This window comes from Acinonyx jubatus, chromosome F2, assembly GCF_027475565.1.
Source record: "Acinonyx jubatus isolate Ajub_Pintada_27869175 chromosome F2, VMU_Ajub_asm_v1.0, whole genome shotgun sequence".
Classification (NCBI taxonomy): Eukaryota; Metazoa; Chordata; class Mammalia; order Carnivora; family Felidae; genus Acinonyx; species Acinonyx jubatus.
The window spans coordinates 38,269,754-38,290,279 of NC_069394.1; the positions used below are offsets into that span (position 1 = coordinate 38,269,754).

At 36.3% G+C, this 20,526-nt stretch overlaps 1 protein-coding gene across 1 annotated transcript in view; it reads left to right on the forward strand.

The window, feature by feature from the left end:
* STK3 (serine/threonine kinase 3) overlaps positions 1-20,526 on the forward strand; it is a 281,099-nt gene that overhangs the window by 200,728 nt on the left and 59,845 nt on the right. Inside the window, 1 exon segment of the mRNA XM_027064153.2 lies at positions 9,383-9,558. Coding sequence (XP_026919954.2) covers positions 9,383-9,558 — 176 coding nt within the window.

Sequence of the window (20,526 nt, forward strand, 5' to 3'; positions counted from 1 at the left end):
AAGAGTAAATTTAAATTTTATTGTAATTTTTTATTTTCAGAAAAGAGAAAAAGGTGGATTTCTCAAATTATAGCTGTCATTAGTGGAGGGTCTGGCATAGGCCATCGTTGTGCTCAGGACTTTGCATACATGATCTTACTGACCCCTCACAAGGATCCTGTAGAGTAGTATCATTACTACCATTTGCCCCTGAGGAAACTGAGACTTGGGGATGTGAAGTGACTTGTCCAAGGTCTTACAGCAAGTAAGCAGTGGAACCAATATACAGACCCTGGTTTGGCCCCCAGATCAACATCACTACTCAGGGGCTGGTGAGCTTGACATCCCTTTCGGGCAGGAGTGTAGAATATCTATAAATGCTTTAGGAAAGGAGACTGAGATTAGTACAACTTTGCATAGTTCGCTGGGAATGAATTATACCAAAATAATAGAATTTCCTTTTTTTGACAGCATGGCTAAGCTTATATAGGTCAGAGGAAATTGTGGGTTTGGATATTGTGTTTTAGGATTTTGGAAAAGTATTTGACAAGGTTTCTGATGCTATCCTGGTAGCCACTATGTAGTATGAACTGGCTGATGGTTCTGTTATGAGGGTTGAATGGTTACAGCTACATGGGCTTGTATCAGTCAGCATTTATTGGAGGAAACAGAAACTGCTCTGGGCATTTTAAACATAAAGAGATTTAAGTCAGAGATGTGACTACTAACAAAATCGGTGGAAACGTTGGAAAAGAGGGCTGTGTAGACTAGGCCTCCAGGAATGCCTCTACCTCACAGGAGTGGCCCTGGATGGAATATATAGCTGCTGCAGTCAGGAAGGCAGTGAATCCAGAGGCTGCCATTGGCCTCTGGAGTTCAGTGATACAGACTGAGCTCAAGCCCTGTTGCCCTTCAGGGATTAGAATGCTACCAGGGCTACTGCAACCTGTGAGGCTGTTGACTGGACGCTGGCATGCTGCTCTAAGAAACCCTTACCTCTTGAGTACTGTGCTTGTCAGAGGCTCATGGCTTCTGCCTCCCTTCTTTTCCAATCATGAAAAAGTGCACTTATCCAGGATAAGGTGCAGGGAGTTCTAGGAAATGCAGTGTTTAGGTTTCCCACCTGTACAATAAGAAGGCTTACCAGAGGCAATGGCAGTGGTTGCTAAATTTCACTCAGCCGTAGTGTTCAGTCTTAAACTGTCAAGGAGAAGATTTCTCATTGTATGCTATAGGGCATAGGCCTCAGCGCTGGCTGAGCTTAACATTTTTTATGGAAACTTGGATGAAGCTGTACAGTGAAAGTCTGTTGGAATTGCAAATGACGTGAAGTGGAGCAAAATATAAATAACATTCTAAGACGCGATTAGGATCTTAAGAGATCTCCACACACTGGAGCAGTGGGCTTGATTTACAAGATAAACCCTGCTCCTGGGTCCATGTAGCTAACCTCAGAAGTGTATATCATAGTAGGAGCCCCTCGGAGATACTGGTTCTGCAGGCCAGAGTAGGGCCTGGGCATCTCAATTTAAAAAATAAATCAAAAAATCAAAACAGTAAAACTGTACAGGTACTTCTGAGGTGCAGCTAGGACTAATAACCACATTTTAGAGCAAGGAAATAAGCAGCTTCACTCTGCTCTCAATGCCTAGAACTTATCTGGAGTATATAGGAGGGGTGGAGACACAGTGGAGCATATTCAGTAGAGAGTGAGTGACCCAGATGGTAAAGTTAGTGGAGGCCATGTTGTATTAAGAATGGGTGGAGAAATTACCCATTTTCGTGTTTATCTTTTATATTATTTATATTAACCTTCATAACCTGTTTGTCAATGATGAAATGTTGGGTTAAGTTATTATAATTGAGTATGTATTTTATAAATATTTTCTTTTCATATATTTATAATACATAGTGATTTTAAAAATATTTCACAGTTTTATTGTTTCATTTTGGACAGCACATTTATGTAATTTCACTTAATTACTAAGAGAAAGCCAGTTAGGTTCTGCTTTAGATTTTTAGGAGTGTATCCTAGAAATAGATCCTAGATTGATTTTAAAAGGGTTTAGGAGAGATACCAAGAAGGGGACACTGACCCCTGTGTATTCCTGCTCCCTCATTCATCTGATGTCCTTGAACAAAATTGTAAATGAGAGACCATTTGCTCGGAGCAATAGCCTCCCTGGCCCCTTCTTTGCTAAATAACATCTTCTCTCACAGCTCTGGTTCAGTTCCATTCCTTCTCACTTTCTCCCAAAACCTGTTTTAGGAAAGCATCAGACATGTAGGTATAAAATGATTAATAATGTTTTATGTTCATGAGTCTTTTCCTCCAAAATTCCAGAGCTTTGAACCAAAGGAGTAAATCACTAAGGATGGAATTTGAGATGCCAAGAAACAATTAACCAGGGTAGGGGAGATCAGAGATCTTACCATTCTTTCATGAAAAACTTTTGTATGCATCTTTAATTGGTAAGATTGATCTTGCCCGTGACATAGCAATAAAAGTGACAACAGTAAACTACCGCTCCCGCCTGCAGCTGGGTGCACATACCCGTAATGATATGGGCAGTTAGCAGCCCTTGATTTCTCTTCACAGAAATACAAAATGTCCAGCAAATGTGTGGCTACAGTGGTTTTGAGTTACCTGCCGGTACTGAATATGGTCTGCTCTTCTGTGTGCTCTTGGTCCGTGGAATGTTCAATGATGTGTGACCCAGCTTGGGTCTGTTAGTGTAGGTATTTTGGTCATAGGATACCTCTTTTACTAGCAAAAGCACAGACAAGCCTGTGAAATAGTAGTCTTCCTTGCACAAATGAAAATCTGTCTTTCTTGTAAAGGCCTCTGAAGGAAGATTTCCATAGACACACAGTGGCCATTACAATGCTCATTACTCAGACAGGAAATCATCCCTTTTATTTAACTAAAATCCTTGGGCTTCAATTTGTCTGTTTTCCTTTATTCTGCCCTCATTGGAGATGGAAAACAGCTGGTCACTATTTTCTGGGGAAGAACCCTTCTTGTATACTTGGATGCTTATTAAATGGTGTCCTCAGACTTTTTTCTGGCTGAACAATTTCAGTCCCTTTAACCTTTGTGCAGGTATTATTTTCTAAGCTTTTAATCTTTTTTATGAATAGCCTCTGGATCTTCTCCATGTTGTCTGTATCCTCCTTTGTTTTAAAATAGTCCGATGAAGTTAAGAAAAAGCTGATGTCAGTAGCTTCTGTACTAACATCCTGGCTTTTATGTATATTCACTGTATTCCTGGCAGCAAATTAAAGAACAGATTTCCAAGATCATTAATCAGGTAGAACACCCACATCTTAAAATATTTTTAGAAGATCAAATTAGGTAATATTCATAAATTCCTTTGATGTGAAAATATCTTAGGCTAAAGTTGTGATTAATTGTTATTTCATTCCCTACACTTAAGTGTCTTTGTCATCATCATGTTAAGAAATTAAAAATCAAACAAATTACATTTTGTTAAAGTATTTTTGAAATTCCTTTATATATTTAAATTCCCATGAAGACATTTCACCTGCTTAGAAGACATGTGCAAATTAAGAAAGTTAATGACTGGCATATTTGCTAAAGGTATTATATTCACACAGTTTAGTTTCCTTGTACATGTTCTGGGGTATGTGTGAAGGAGAAGCAAAACAATTTTTTTTTCTTTAAACTTTCAAATGCACAAAGGGATTGAGTGGTGATTATTTTAGTCTTTATTGCTAAAGAATTCTTAGTTCCACAGCAGGTAGTTGAAGGAATTGGGGCCAAAATTGAGGACAAGGTAATTTGGAACATTAAATTTATTAATAAAATAAAAATATTTTTATATAAGCTAGGGTCAGAATTCAGCTGCAACTGGAGAAATTGATGTCAGTTTAATGTGATTGTTCTTTCTGTGTTTAAAAAAAGTATTTGCCATAGCAACCGCAATCACATAAGACAGAGCTTACCACCGTGAGATTTTTCCACCTCACTCTTCTGTTGAAGGGCCTACTATTTCTTTTTTCCTCTTTTCAAAAATTAATTGTAGGTCAGAAACATCACCCTCTCTGTCCCATATTTCTGTGAGCATGCATCTCCTTGGAGGCCCCACTGCACTCCCTGGGCATGTGTTTGACATTGTGTGGTTACACGTTCCTAGGCAATTACAGCTGCCCCCCTTCATAACTTTTAAAACAATCCTGACCTATTTTTGTCCTTAGAAATTTTAAAAAGTTGTTTTTAGCATGTTCTTTATGTATAACCAAGATATATTCTAAGTGTTAATACGTTTAAAGTTAAATGTTTTCAGTTAAACAATGGAAAATATTTGGAACTGCAAGCACATAATTTGAATTAAAAATTATGTGTCAGCAGATCTTGTTATAAAGTTATCTGAAAAGAAAAATCTAATGGAATAGACTTCCGTCTTTTATTTAAGTTGATTTTTAGACTTTTGTTAACTCTCTGTGAGAATGTTTCTTTCTAATTTAGGAATGGGTTATTTTTCCAGATTCTGAGTGTGGAGCCCAACAGGCATTTTACCATAGGTATTTAGGCCAGCCTGTAAAAGACACTTAATATGATGGTGTATCTAAAATGCAATGAAAATTAAACCACTATGAATAATAGCAGATTTCAGGTTTCAAATTGGGGTATTCCTACAGTAAAACTGAAGATTGCTGCTCTTACCTCTTCCTACATGCTCCACTTGGGAACAGGAATGTATCAGTTGGGGACTGAATTTGGCTCTGTGTACCAGAAAACCCAAATAATAGTGGTTTTAACAAAGTAGGATTAATTTCTTTTCTCATTTAACAAGAGATCGAGAAGCAGAGCATCCTGCATTGGTAGACTGATTTCATGCGGTCCTTAGTGATCCTTTCTGTGACACTGTCTTTGAGGTATCAAAGATACCTTCTCTTGTCCTCCTGCTTATGGAATAACTGCTAGATCTTCAGCCATCAAGTCTGCATTCCAGGCAGGAAGAAAGAGCAAGAAGAAACTGGGGGTATTACCTGCACCAAGAAAATTGAACTTTCCTAGAAGCCCTCATCTTTTGTGTCGTTGGCCAGAATTGTGTTACATGGCCATTCCTCTCCACAAGAGAGACACCTTGGCACCTCAAGGAAGGGAGGATCTATTGATATTAGGGTAGGCAAAATTTTCACTTTAAGACACTGGAACACTATTGCTAGCACATGTGACTTGGGATAGGAGCTCCTGATTAAGATAGGGTTAGGACCAGCACAGGATTGTTGGGATGTAAACATAGATTCCCAGAAAGAAATTCCTTAGTCATTTTCTTTTTTCTTTTAGTCAGCTCCAGGGATTGGCCTGTCTCTTCCCTTTCTATTGCCACTACTTATTTCTGCTTTTACTCTTCTGACTCATGGCAGACAAGAATACTGCTTGGCTTTATCCTTCTTCCTTACTCTCTACATCTCTAAAGGAAGTACCTCCCCAGCCCAAATTACTTTTTGTTGTGAAGGTTGTTATAAAAGATTAAAAGTTTTCCTCTACTTTATTATTCTCTGTATTGGAAAAGCAACTTTTTAAAAATTATTCTTTTATTGCAATCTTCCATCTTTTTTTTTTTTTTTTTTGAGAGAGAGAGAGAGAGAGTGAGTGAGCGCACGCTCCCTGCTTGGAGCCCTATGCCAAGCTCAGTCTCACAACTGTGAGATCATGACCTGAGATCAAGAGGTGGACTCTTTAACCAACTGAGCCACCCAGGCACCCCAGAAAAGCAACTTCTAAGATTTTATTTTTCTCCTCTCCTTTCCTGTGCACGTTGCTGCTGTTAAAATGTAGGCCATATTAGAATAACTGCTCTATAAATATTAGTTTCCAATAAGAAAATATTAATCTTATATTTACTGAGACACAAAGGTCTGTATTAAGAGTCACTAGTATATCACAAGACCCTGACAGTTTCAGTACAACACCAGGACATTGGTGAAGATTCTAGGATGAAGAATTTCATGTCTCCTAATTGAGAAGCAGACAAGGAAGACTAACTAGAGTCTCTTTGGTGAAGCCAGTATTGACTAGAGGGACAACAGCTAAGAGCAATGTGAGCCTGGCCTGGTGTGGGAAGCGAGAGGGGCATTGGTCAGGGAGTGCTGTTGGCTTCAGTGGATTAATGATGTCATAATATGTTTTTGTTTTGTTTTATTTTTCCAAAGCACCTAATATACAAAATTCATTTTTAAAAGAGTGCTGTTTAGAAATGTGCTGCAGTGAAAATCTGTGTTTGTCAAATGCAGTTAGTAATTGTGATCTCCATGGTGTCTTACTTTTCCAGGAATGAGTTGCCAGCGAGGCCACTGTTACTCTTTTGATTCTGATTTTACTATATAAATATTGATAACCCTTTCTCGTACCAAGTGCCAAATTTTTGAGATCTCTATGTGTGTAACCCATCTTAAGACTAGCTGGTTAAAATAAGAACTTACAAATAACTAATCCTATTACAAAATTACTCTTAAACAAGAAAAGAGTATCAAGCAGAGAAAGTTTTCATTTGAGGGATTATCTTTCTCCCCTCCATCATTTGACTTACTCATTTTATAGAAAATTCATCGAGCAACACTTGTAATATTTTATTATTTATTCTCATAAAAAAGGAAGAGGTAGAGAAAAATTGAGGTTAAATTCCTGGATTTATTTTGTAATAAAAGGTTTCCATAGGAGCCAAATTTTAATTCTGGAGATAAAGATGTCTTGTAATAATGAGGCCCAGAACTACTAGGTATTTATCCAAGGGATACAGGTATGCTGTTTCAGAGGGGCACATGCACCCCAATGTTTATAGCAACACTATCAACAATAGCCAAATTATGGGAAGAGTCCAAATGTCCATAGATGGATGAATGAATAAAAAAGATTGGTGTATATATATACAATGGAGTATTACTCAGCAGTCAAAAAGAACGAAGTTTTACCATTTGCAACTACGTGATGGAACTAGAGGGTATTATGCTAAGCGAAATTAGAGAAAGACAAATATCATATGACTTCACTCCTATGAGGACTTTAAGAGACAAAACAGATGAATGTAAGGGAAGGGAAGCAAAAATAATATAAAAACAGGGAGGGGAAAAAATATAAGAGACTCTTAAATATGGAGAACAAACAGAGGGTTACTGGAGGGTTGTGGGAGGGGAGATGGGCTAAATGGATAAGGGACATTAAGGAATCTACTCCTGAAATCATTGTTGCACTGTATGCTAACTAACCTTGGGTGTAAATTAAATAATAATAATAATAATAATAATAATAATAATAATAATAATAGAAAAAGAAAAAAAAAGGAAAAAAAATAATGAGGCCCAGAGGTGAATCAGGAGTTCTTAAAATCTATTGAAAATGTTATTGGAATGTATGTCCCATCCAAATGTCAGTAATTTAACCTCATCAAATTAAACAATTTCTTTTTTTAACAATAGGAGATTTTAGGGAAGAAAATTGATAATAAATTGATAATTTATTTAGGGAAGAAAATTGATAATAAAATCTTTATATTACGTTTATTGATTATTGAGATATTGTACCTTTCCTCCTATATTTTGTTCATTTTTAACATACCAGTAAAGTCTGTTCTGACAGGGAATCTAAAGACAGCTTTGGCTGTTATCTTGATACATTGTCCCTGAGGAGTTCTTTTTTCATGGATTTTGTATGTGGGATATGAGAGTGTTGTAAGTTCTGAAGGTTGACTATGCATATTGATATTTTATACTATCCTAATTTTGATGGAATGTCTAGTATCTTTTCAGGGGGTACCATTTGGGTCCCAGATGTCTTCTCACCCTTATTTTCAAGCCTTCTAAAGCCTGAGCAGTTCTAATTAGATGATGAGTCTTTAGATAAACAGTTTTTTCCCCTATTTTTCCACTAATACATGCATATTCTGAATATCAAATTCCTTCTGACTTCACTGGGACAGATCATTCTAAAAACTGTAGTAGTCACAATAATTTCTCAAATTTATTATTGCCAATTCACAGTTGCTAGTACTGAAATACTAGCAGCCTCTTACTAATTCAAAAGTAATGATGTTGAAATGCCACATACCATCTCATTAGCTCTTCCTCATGCCATTGATGTTGAACATCTGGGTGGATAATCAAAAACACTCCTTGATGATCATAGTTCTCTTATTTGAAATTATTTGGGTTCCTGCATTAGGGAACTTATAGTCTAACGAAAAGATAAACTCAGAAACACATATAAAAGACATAATTCATAGACTGAAAATAAAAAATAAACATTACTTTTACTAATAATTATTCATGTTTGCTTACATTGTATCATAATGACTCACTTGATCAGGGATTAGGTACAACCATTAAAGCACCTGTAAGAAAATGCAAAAGGCCTCTATGTAGCTATTAAAAAATAAAATTACTTGTAAATAAAGATCTGCAGATGTATAGAGAAAAACTTGATTAGCTTAAAAAGACTTAAAAACATATAGTCGGCAGGGCCTCGAAATATTTGTACATCCATGTTCGTTGCAACATTATTGAAAATAGTCAAAAGTGTTTATTGACAGATGAATGGGTAAACAAAATGTGAGTTATACATACAATGGAATATTATTTAGCTTAAAAAGGAAGGGAATTCTGACACATGCTAATACATGGATGAACCTTAAGGACATTAAACTTTAGAAGTTAGCTTTAGTTTTAGAACTGGTAAGTTTGAGGTAACTCTGACTCACCTCAGATGGAGTAGTCCAAAAGTAAGCAGTAGGAAAGTCAAGATATAGAACTTAGAAGTGAGCTTTAGAAATAAAAAATTGGTTTTCTGACTTAAATATGGCAAAGTTTTAGAAATAGAACTCAGAAGCAAGATCTAGGCTGGTGAAGTGACAGTTAGGAGTCACATATAAATCTGATAGGCGAAACCATGGGAGTCCAGGATGAGGTGGAATCAGCTAGAAAGACTGTAAGGAAACAAAGACATAAGAGAAACCTGGGTAAGTCCTTATAACTTCTTTAGCTTGTGGTGTGCAATGACAATAACAATGGAGGCTTAGGTGTTTAAAAATAAGTGTGTTTTAAAATGTTACTTCATTTGACAGACTTCAATATACTTGAAACGATTTTTAGTAAAAAAAACTATAATAAAGATTCTTGCCAAAATTCTCAAATGTTTTCTACAATCTAAGAATATTGTGGGTCTTTGCCTAATCATTAGTCAAATTTTTATGTGGCCTGGATATTTTTGTTTTTTCATTGTTTCATTTTACTTTGTTCTTCATTAAATTGACGATGTTGGCCTTGAATCTGACCAGTGCAAATTTATTATTTGCTCAATAAAAAAATCATACTTCGATAAAAACCACACTTCTTTAAATGTAAGAACTTATGCCGTTTCTGTGTTCTTTGTTTACCTAAGGAAACGCAACTTCACCACAAGTACAAAGACCGTCTTTTATGGACTACTTTGATAAACAGGACTTCAAGAATAAAAGTCATGAAAACTGTAATCAGAACATGCATGAACCCTTTCCTATGTCCAAAAATGCTTTTCCTGACAACTGGAAAGTTCCTCAGGATGGAGACTTTGACTTTGTAAGTACATTTTAATTCTTCCATTTATGTTTTATCCTTCTTCATTTTATCATCACATTGAGAAGCACAGTGTGTGTGTGTGTGTGTGTGTGTGTGTGTGTATAAAATTTAGACAATGAGTGTATTAATATTCAGTGTATAGCTATATATGTAGATAAGAGAGTGGTAAAATTATAGTTTGCTTGTAGACAGGTATTTGCAGAGAAATGTAAATAATTGCTTATAGCTAAATAAATCAGAGACCAAATTTAGAGAAATGTTTAGGACTCTTTAAAACTAAAATAACAGCTATGTCAAAAAATGTTTTTAGGGACGCCTGGGTGCCTCAGTTGGTTAAGCGTCTGACTCTTGATTTCAGCTCAGGTCATGGTCTCACAGTTCATGGGATCGAGCCCTGTGTCAGACTCCGTGCTGACAGCACGGGATCTGCTTATGATTCTCTCTCTCTCTCTCTCTCTCTCTCTCTCTCTCTCTCTCTCTCTCTCTTTCTTCCCCTCTCTCCCTCCCTCCCCCCATCCCGTCCTAACCCCTGCTTGTGTGTGCTCTCTCTCTCAAAATAAATAAACTTAAAAACATATTTTAATAGTGCAAATACCAGGTATTTCTGACAGTAAATTTACTTTCCAAAGTAAATGGTACAAAGGTATTTATGACATAGACTTTGAGAAATTTGCCTCAACTTTGATAGTTAATTGAATTAGTTTCTACTTGGTAAGTGTTAATTCCACTTGGTTTGTCAGAAATAATAGTCCTGTTGTAGATCTAGTTAGCATATAAATTTCAGTATAAAACTGTGCCTCATTGCTTCTTTGTTATATTTTCTCTTTATTTCTTCTGCCCTGCTCCTTGTTATTCATTTCTTTTAAAGACTGCATATAATATAGGTGAACAATTCTAAAGCAACTATTTCTACATCTTGAAGTAAATTCTCAAAATGAGTTCTTTAATGGAGTAGAAATTTTTATGGAGTAAATTTTTGCTTTAGCATGTTTTAAATAATATGTTAGTTTTGCATATTGTTCTGTAAGATTTTTTTCCACATAAAATAACTATAATCCTATAGTTATAGTTACAGCTGTAAATATAAATAAATGCATTTCTTTATAAGTAAATAGAATTTTAGGTATAGGTATATCTTTAATGTTTTTAAATAATAGCCATTTTGCTTAGTCAACATGCCTCTAAATGCTTTGGGATTGTAAGTATTTTTAATGTTTAGTGCTTTTCTCCTAAATATTGTGATTGTGTTTTGAAATAATCAGATACTAAAGTTTCAAAATCTATTCCCAATATAGTTAGTACAGATAGCTAGCAAATTTCAGCAAGGGTGCAAGTTTGCCTGAAAACATTAATTGTAATATCTACTTAATTTTGTCTTTTCAATTTTGAAGTTAGATATTCAAAAATAAAATCTATATTTCTGTAGTAGTTCTGGGAAGATTTCATTTTAAGCTGTCTACTTTTTAAAAAATCATAAATTATTTAGAATGCTGACATTCAAGCTTTAAATCATTCATGAACATGATGAATTATGTAGAGTATTTAGCATCAAAGAACTTTGTCTTGTCTCAGTTGGAATAAATCTTAATAGCCTCTGAGAAACAGTTTGAAATGAGCTACAAAGTAATGAATAAATTATCATGGTTAAGAAATAGCAAATAAAATGATTTAATTCTATTTCTGTTTCAGTTAGTCTTTGCTACCCACCCCCAACTTAATGGCTTAAAATAACAACTATTTTATTTGTTCACAATTTTGTGGGTAAGCATTTTGACTAGGTTCGGTGGAGTGGTTCTTCTCCTGGTCTTACCTGGGGTCTGTCAAGTGGCTGTAATCATCTGGCAGCTTGACGGGATCTGAATGATCTCTCTAAAATTACCTCACTCTTAAAAAAAAAAAAAGTTAATTATTGAGAGAGGGCGAGAGAGAGAGAGGGCAAGCAAGGGAGTGGCAGAAAGAAAAGGGGACAGAGGATCCAAAGCAGGCTCTGTGCTGACAGCAGAGAGCCCGATGCCGGGCTCAAATTCATGAACTGTGGGATCATGACCTGAGCTGAGTTGGACGCTTAACCGACTAAGCCACCCAGGCACCCCTAAAATTACCTCACTCGTGTGTGTGGCAGTGGTGCCCACAGTAGCCTAGGTCATATGATGCTATCAGGCAAGCCTGGCATTTTTATGTGGTTGTAGCAGCCTACCAAGAGGGTGACAGAGAAGTTGTAAGGCCTCTTCAGACCTACGCCTAGAATCTGCACAGTGTCCATTTATAATAGCATCGAAAAGAATGAATCCTTAGGAATAATCTTAACAAAGGAGGTGAAAGACCTATACACTGAAAGCTATAAAGCGTTGCTGAAAGAAATTAAAGATACCAATATAAAGAAAGATATTTCTTGTTCATGGGTTGTAAGATTTACTATTGTTAAGATGTCAGTATGGGCCAAAGCAATCTGTAGATTCATTGTGATCTCTGTCAAAATCCCAATGACATTTTTGTTGCAGAAATACAAAAATCCATCCTAAAATTCATATGGAATTTGAAAGGACTCAAATAGTCAAAACAGTCTTGAAAAAGAGAAATGAAGTTGGAGATCTCATCTTAACCGATTTCAGAACTCATACAAAGCTTTAGTAATCAAAACAAGACAGACATATAGACCAGTTGAGTAGAATAAAGACGCCAGAAATAAACCGTCCCATATATAGTCAGGTGATTTTTGGCAGGGATACTGAGACCATTCAATGGGGAAAGAACAGTCTTGTCAACAAATGATACTGGGGAAATTGGACAGCCATGTGCAAAAGAATGAGGTTGGGCCCTTACTCTACACTATGTACAAGAATTAACTCAGAATGAATCAAAGATCTAAACATAAGAACTAAAACTATAAAACTCTTAGAAGAAAACGTAAGAGAATCTTCCTGACATTGGATTTGGCAATGATTTCTTGGATATGACACCAAAAACACAGGGAACAACAAAAAATAGATAAATTAGGGTACATTAAAATCAATTATTTTGTGCATCTAAGGACACTGTCAATAGAGTGAAAAGGCACCCCATGGAATGGGAGAAAACATTTGCAAATCACATATCTGATAAGGGGTTAACATCTAGGATATATAAAGAACTACAACTCAACAGCAAAAAAACCCAAACAACCCAGTTAAAAAATGAGTGAGGGACTCAAATAAATATTTTTCCAAAGAAGATATACAAGTGACATTATTCATGATAGGCAAAAGGTGGAAGCGAGCCAAGTGTCCATTGATAGATGAATAGATAAACAAAATGTGGTATATACATACAAGAGAATATTTTTCAGCCTACAAAGGAAGGAAATTCTGACACATGCTGTAACCTCGCTATAACATGAATAAACTTGGAAGATATCATGCTAAGTGAAATAGTCAGTCACGGAAGAACAAATACTGTGTGATTTCACTTATATGAGGCACCCAGAGTAGTCAGATTTACAGAGGGAGAAAGTTGAATGGTGGCTGCCAGGGGCTGTGGGGAGAGGGGAAAGGAGAGAGTTCTTGTTTAATGGGCACAGAGTTTCAGTTTTGCAAGATGAAAAAAGTTCTGGGGTTGGATAATGGTGATGTTTGCATAACGGTGTGAATGTATCTCATCCCACTGAACTGTACACTTAAAAATCATCAAAAGGCTAAATTTGACGTTCTGTATTTTTTACCACAATAAAAATAAATAAATAAGAGGAGGAGAGAATTCTCACAGTGTCATTTCTACCATATTCTGTTAAGTTAAAATATGTCACAAGGCCAGTCCAGATTCAAGGGATTTAGAAATCGATTTTACCTCATGATGGGGAAAAGAGCAGAGTCCCATTGCAGAGAGCTCTGCAGAATGAAAGGATTTGTTGTGATCATCTTTGCAAATGTTCCACTAGAAATTGTCATAATTAAAATTCAACTAAAATTAGAATCTTGAATTTAGGAAATTGGAGGTCATTTGTGATTTTGGTAAGGGTCGTTTCAGTATCCTGCTTTTTAAATTTTCACACACAACTTTTGACATGTAGCTTTCCACTGTCCCTTTTAGGCTCCTTCTAGTTTTGTAAATTAAAGCATCGAATTTCCAGTGGCCGGCTCCTCTAAACCTCTGGTAAAATTGTCAGCCTATCATATATTTTGGAGTCCTTCTATCTGGAAATTACAAAATTTGTCATAAACCATTAAACTAATTTAACAAATGCTCTACTCTCTGCTTGGATTGTGCTCAGCTCTATAGAGAAATAAGTTTATAAAATTACAACAAGATATAAATTAAATTCTAAGCTAGAGCAATAATGCAAACGTCATGTGGTTTTGCATAAGCAGGGACTGAGCAAAGGCTGGAGTAGTTTGTGAAATTATACTGTGGAGGGGGACTTTGTCTTAGTGTTGAAAGATGGATAACAGAAGGAGGGAAGGCAGGCACCACAGGATGATGTGTGTAGTAAAAAGCTTAGAGGTAGGAAACCACGAGGTGTATTGGATGAAAATGAAGTAGAGACTTTCAAGTTCATTTGGAACAATATGATAGTGGAAAGGCAGGTCTGGCTCAGATGGTCGAAGACTTGAATGAGAGATTGCAAAGTCTGAATTCTTATTACCTGGACAGTAGAAAACCATTGAAGGTTTTTAAGTTGGAGAATGACATGATGAAAGTGTTTTAGAATATTAATCTTTTTTTTTTTTTTTTTTTTTTTTTTTGAGAGAGCGAGCGAGCGCAGGCAGGGGACAGAATCCCAAGCAGGCTCCACACTGTCAGTGCAAAGCCCGATGCAGGGCTAGAGCTCACAAACTGTGAGATCATGGCCTGAGCTGAAATCAAGAATCTTAACCGACTGAGCCACCCAGGCGCCCCTAGAATATTAATCTCGATGGTAGTATGCAGTGTTGATTGAAAGGAAAAGACTAGAGGTAAGGGATATCAGTTATGTGAAATGGGCTTGAAATAATATAGTAATAAAGTAGAAAAGAAGCAACAAAAACAGAAGTAAGTATAGGAGACATTAGAAAAGATTAAAAACACTGAAATAGCTGATTTACTAGATTAAAGAATATGATTTTGGGGGTGGAGCGTCCGACTCTTGGTTTCAGCTCAGGTTATGATCTCACAGTTTGTGGGATCGAGCCCCACATTGGGCTCTATACTGACAGCGTGGAGCCTGCTTGGGATTCTCTCTCTCCCTCTCTCTCTGCCCCTCTCCCTCCCTCCTTCTCTCTCTTTCTCTCTCCCTCTCTCTCTCTCTCCCACCCTCCCTCCCTCTCTCCCTCCCTCTCTCTCTCCCTCCCCCTCCCTTTCTCTCTCTCTCTCTCTCACTCTCTCTCTAAATAAATAAATAAACTTAAAGGAATATAATTTTGGTTAAGGTGACAAACCTTAGGTAGTAGAAAGTGAAAGTAATTAAAAAAAAAAAAAGGAAGGGAAAATGTCCTCACAGTTAAGAAAGAGGCTTTAAGAGGTCATGACTGGATCCAGTTTTTTCAGAATAATTTCTTTTTTGATGTATACAAGGCATGTAGCCTTAAAAAGGTATTGGGGTGGGGGGCGGTGGTACAGAGTTACCAGAGTTCTTTCTACCCCAACATTTACACACCTGTCAGCTGGAACTACTGCTCAACCCTCTCATCACTTTGAGGAAAGTGGAAAATGTTGTAATAGCCACTGAGGGGAATGTAAATGAGAATAAAGAGGAGATGGATAAAGGAAGGATTAGCAGGGGATGAATAAAGAATTGCCAAGAGTCTGGTGAGTATGGTAAAAAAAAAAAAAAAAAAAAAAAGAGTGCGAGAAGGGCTAAAGGAGTAGGAAAAGAGGCAGTATGGGTGCGACAGAGTGGAAGGGGTTTGATGGGATACTTTGCTTACAAAGTAAGGAAATGGACTAAAAGCAAAGACAGATTTCCACATAAAACACCAGCTGGTAATGATAAGGGAAATCTGGTCTTATTCATCCCATCATACATTAGATACATAGAATGTTAAAAAAAAATGATCAAAATATAAAGTATGCTAAGGTTTATGTGTTTATCTTCTCCCTTTATGACGTGTCTTAAGGCTACCTTCCAAAAGAACTGGATTTTTACGTGATTCCTACGTCGATTATGTAGAAGTTCCTTAAAACAACCCAAAGTTGTTTTGACCATATTTCCAACTCATAGAAGGCTTATCCTTTTGCATTGAGGAAAATAGGTTTCAAGAAGAGTGAAAGACTTGTCTTTTGTAGTATTCAGAGCAGATTCCTAAAGGACAAAACATTCAGAGAGGCACTTGCTAGACAGATGTGCAGAGTAGGAAGCGTTCTTTACCCAAAAGCCTGTATGCAACATAATTTGTGTATTTTCTTTTAGCATTTATCTTTTGGATTTTCTGTGAACTGTTGTTTTATGCTAATGTTCCTGGTTGTAATGAGATGAGAGGAGTATTAATTTATGATTTCACCAATTTGGGGGTAAAATAAAGATAGCATAAAATATATTTGTGCTAATTGAACCGGTTATTTTAACTCCACAAAACATGTTCTGTTTAGGGTATGCCTATGAAGATTCCTAAAAACAAATATAAAAGGCAAATCTGTTTATTATAGCACTAGACTAATGTTTCAGTTTTTGTTAGAATTATTTCCAAACAGCCCTAGCATCCAGATTGTTTAGCATTAAATAGAGAGCTTGTAGATCATGTTTTGCAGAAATTACAGTGTTATACTTAAATAGATATATTTTGGGTAACGTAAAGATTTTGGAACAAGAACAAAAACTTTAAAAGCCATCTGTTAACCTACTATATTGGTTCCAATCTTTAAAAAATAAAAAAAAAATTGGGTTGACAATAATTACTAGTATGAGAGGGATTAGGTAACTCAGCCATGTTTTTGTCTTTGACTCAAACTGAAATGTAAGGTAACCTTTCTTGATTGCTATGATTTTAAAATATTTATTCAATTTGCATTGCCTTTTGAGCTAATGGGCACAAGACTCCTCCAGAGCAGCACTGGAGAAAAAAGTTTCAATAATGGTAGCAGAGGAAATATAAAGTCCTCCCCTCCAAGTGCAAATTTGCCTCAGACTTTCCTAAGTGGTTTTCCCGTCTACTTCTGATTCCTGGATTGGCAAGTCTGTATGGTTCTAGGGAAACAAACAGATGAGCAAACTGACACCTCACTGCCACAAAACACAGCAAGCAGCAAGCCCAGAGAAAGTGCTCCTGGAGCCACTGTGCGCATCTTAGGAATCGTCCCTCGTTCTGGAGAAATATTTCTTTCTCAGGATCTTTTCTCTGTCCTACGGCGGCCAGCAGTTCTGGAGGGTAATGTTGTGGAGACAGTGGTGGAATACAAGAGCCCATGCAGACGCTTGTAGCAATGCCAGCCCTTTGGAAAGCCGTCCGTGACACAGGCCCTGTGGAGAGCCCGGAGGGGCAAACCAAAGCCAGCAGCATCTACCAGTTTTTAGCAGAGTAGCAGTACAGTATCATCTGCTTCATCTTTTTAAAGAGATGTTGGCTAAGAGTTTCCCTTGTAGTGTACTCTTTTGTCAAAGCGCTTCTTGTTCTCGTCGTTCCCTAGTTGTGTGGACCGAGGAAACCACTTCAGTCGAGTGAAGTATTTAAGCATATTGTCATCGATTAGCTTTGCATTAATTAAGTGATTATTGTCAAGTATTTCCAGATGTTTGCAAAAGTATTAACAAAGTATGAAAAGATAATGTAGATATGGCAGATTTATTTCTTCTGGGGTAAAGAAGAAATAAACACAGAATCTCAAGTGTTTTTAGTGGATAGCCCTGAATAAGAGTTTATGATTACAGGTGTACATGTGGCATGAACTTGAGTGTATGTGGCACATTGTGCTTTCGCTACGCACTCCTTCCTTGTAGAGCCAACAGGAAATTAAAATTAATGAGAAGCCTGCACTTTGAAATACTTGCAGAATTCTTGACTATTTCAGTCCTTTGCCAGCTCACGAAATCTGCGCTGGCAGTCATATCCAACAGATGGCGTGTGGCATGTGCACAGTTATATCATGTGATTGTCTGGGTCCGTGTGGAGTTTCTATAAGATTTTGACCATCAGTATGCTGAGGTGTTTAAGACAGTTATAACCTTTGTTTTGAAAGGAGAGTGGCCTTTTTGAAAGATAATGTGTTTATATACAGGTAGGCATAAAACGGCGACAGTTAATTACCCACTGGGCATTTAAACTGCATTTAATTGATTCTGTAGTAGTTAAAGTCAACAAAAACTTGAGTGTCTCTGAACTGCTACATAGGTTCCTCAGTATAATTTAATCCATTTGGATGGAGCATTCTGCTTCCTTATTCCCCCAAACTTGCTGTTTTTAAAACTGCCGTAATTTCAAAAAATGTTACTTAGTGGTTGTATCTGGGCAAGATCTACTGGAACATTAAGCTAATTCTGCTTATTTGGATAATTAATACCTTAAGTTAAAACTGACTGTATCATCGTTTCCTTTACAAATTAAAGTGAGCAGGCCTGTACTTATTGGATTCATTAAGATAGAGAGCACAGGTGCACTGTGTGGTTTCTTGTCATCATGGTGGAATTTATTAAGGTGTTTAAAGCACATGGCAAAAAGAAAAATGGCTTACCAAGAAGAGTTCTAACAAGCATAAACTTTCCTCATAGTAACTTGTTCTTTTTAAAATGTCATTTATTTAGAAGATTGTGATGAAAAATTGGCTACTTTACATTTTAAAACAAAGGTATTATACTCCAAGCATATGTTATGGCTGATGTTGATGTCTGAGGAAGTTATTTTGACTGTGTGGGCTTTCTGTTCATAACCTCATTTTGAATGTTTGGCTAATAAGCAGTGGGGACTGTTGGGATAATTACATCAAAAGAGATGTTAGGAACCAATTGTGGCATTTATGATCAAAGAGTGGACAATATAATTTATCACCTTTTAATATAAGACTGATGCCCCACGGTGCTTACTTCTTAAATAATCCATTAGATTTCAAAATAAGTTGTTAGGATCAACTGAGGTTACTAGTAATACATATATCAGGTTGTGTTGGTAATAAAAGAGTTGTGTTTTACTTTAACTGTCATAAATGAAATTTCTTTAAATCTGAAATTATTTTTGTACTTTCATACTTAATTCAGATTTTCAGGATATACGTGGTAGTTTAGTGTCAAAACCCTTTACATAAGAAGCTTCCATCATACTCCCCAATATACATCTTTTACAGTGAGAAGTATATTGTTCTTTTTGGGACTGTTAGATTTGTTGGCCTGGTCACCCTAATAGTGACTCCACATTCTCTCCCATCCTGACATTAGGTTGGCAACTTTGTCCCATAGAACTTCTCACTCAATAAAATAGTTTCATTAGGTTGGATTCATCGTATTGGAAGGCTTTCCAGTAAATAACCTTTTTTTTGTAAACTCAAAATGTAGTTGTCTTGGTTCAAAACCAAACTAGTTTGGGTTCATAATTTTGTCTGTCAGTAGTGGAAAAATCTTCTTCCCATAAATATAGACAGATCTTAAGGAGATAAATGAAAGAGGGTATCAAAGTAGTATATAGTAACAGATAAAAGAATTGTAGAAAACAAATATCTTAATTTCATTAATTTATTTCGAAGGTATATTTTTCATGGTTCTTAATAAAGGAACTGATTTTTCTGTATGAATTAAGTAGTAGTGTATGTTTAGCTTGATATGCAGTATAAGGTATAATTAAAGCTGGTGTTAATTAGTAAAGTATCTTACAGAAGGCTCAGTAACCTGGCTTAGAATATCCAGTTGTAATTCTACAGGCCTTCAGTAGTCAGTTTTTAACTTTCTATATTAATCTGAGAATGCAGTGAAGTTATATGATAGAGTTACAAATTTATAAATATATAAAAAGCTAATAATCAACCATGCTCTTTTAGTAACTAGTCAAATGAATAGTCAGTTGTGAATTATTGTTGCTAATGGAAGAAAGACCTAAAAAAGCTAGTCATTTTAGTGATTGTATACTTTGATGAAAAGAAATGTACTGTCTTTAATTCACTAGAACTTCAGTAATGGTACAAAATTCCTGGAATTGCCTTACTTTTGATCTGAAACATTTAATGATTCTTGCCCTGACTCTGAACACTGAAAGCTTTCCCCTTAGTGTATCTATATAAAGTACAATAGAAACAAGATGCAGTTAAGTCCCCACCTTGAATTGCAGATATTAGTTAATTACAGCTAGTATCTGCAAGCAAATTCTATTTTGCCATTTTCCTTTATGATAGTATTATAGGTATAGCCTTATAGAAAAATATTCTTTAAACAACTGAGTTAAGGAAATTAAGTCATTGTGCAACCCTTAGCAGTCTAGCAGCCAGCATTTAACAGCAGCTGTTTAGATATGCTACCAGGTTACCTTTTTGTTGTCGTTTTTTAAAAGTTTTTATGTAAATTCCCATTAGTTAACATACAGTGTAATACTAATTTCAGGTGTACAGTATAGTGATTCAGCACTTCCATACAACACAGAAGCACTCCTTAACCCCCATCACCTATTTCACCTGTCCCCCCACCCCAGCCCTGCCACCTCCCCTTTGGTAACCGTCAGTTTGTTCTCCATAGTTACGAGTCTGTTTCTTAGTTTGCCTCTCTCTTTCCCCTTTGCTCATTTCTTTTGTTTATTAAGTTCCACATATGGTATTTGTCTTTCTGTGACTGACTTATTTCGCTGAGCATTAAACCTTCTAGCTCCAACCATATTGTTGCAAATGGCAAGGTTTCATTCTTTTTTTTCTGTCTGAGTAATATTCCGTTGTGTCTGTATACCACATCTTTATCCATTCATCAGTCAACAGACACTGGGGTGTTTCCATAACTTGACAATTGTAGATGACGCTGCTATAAACATTGGGGTGCACTGTATCCCTTTGAATTGGTATTTTTATATTCTTTGGGTGAATACTTAGTAGAGCAATTGCTGGATCATAGGGTAG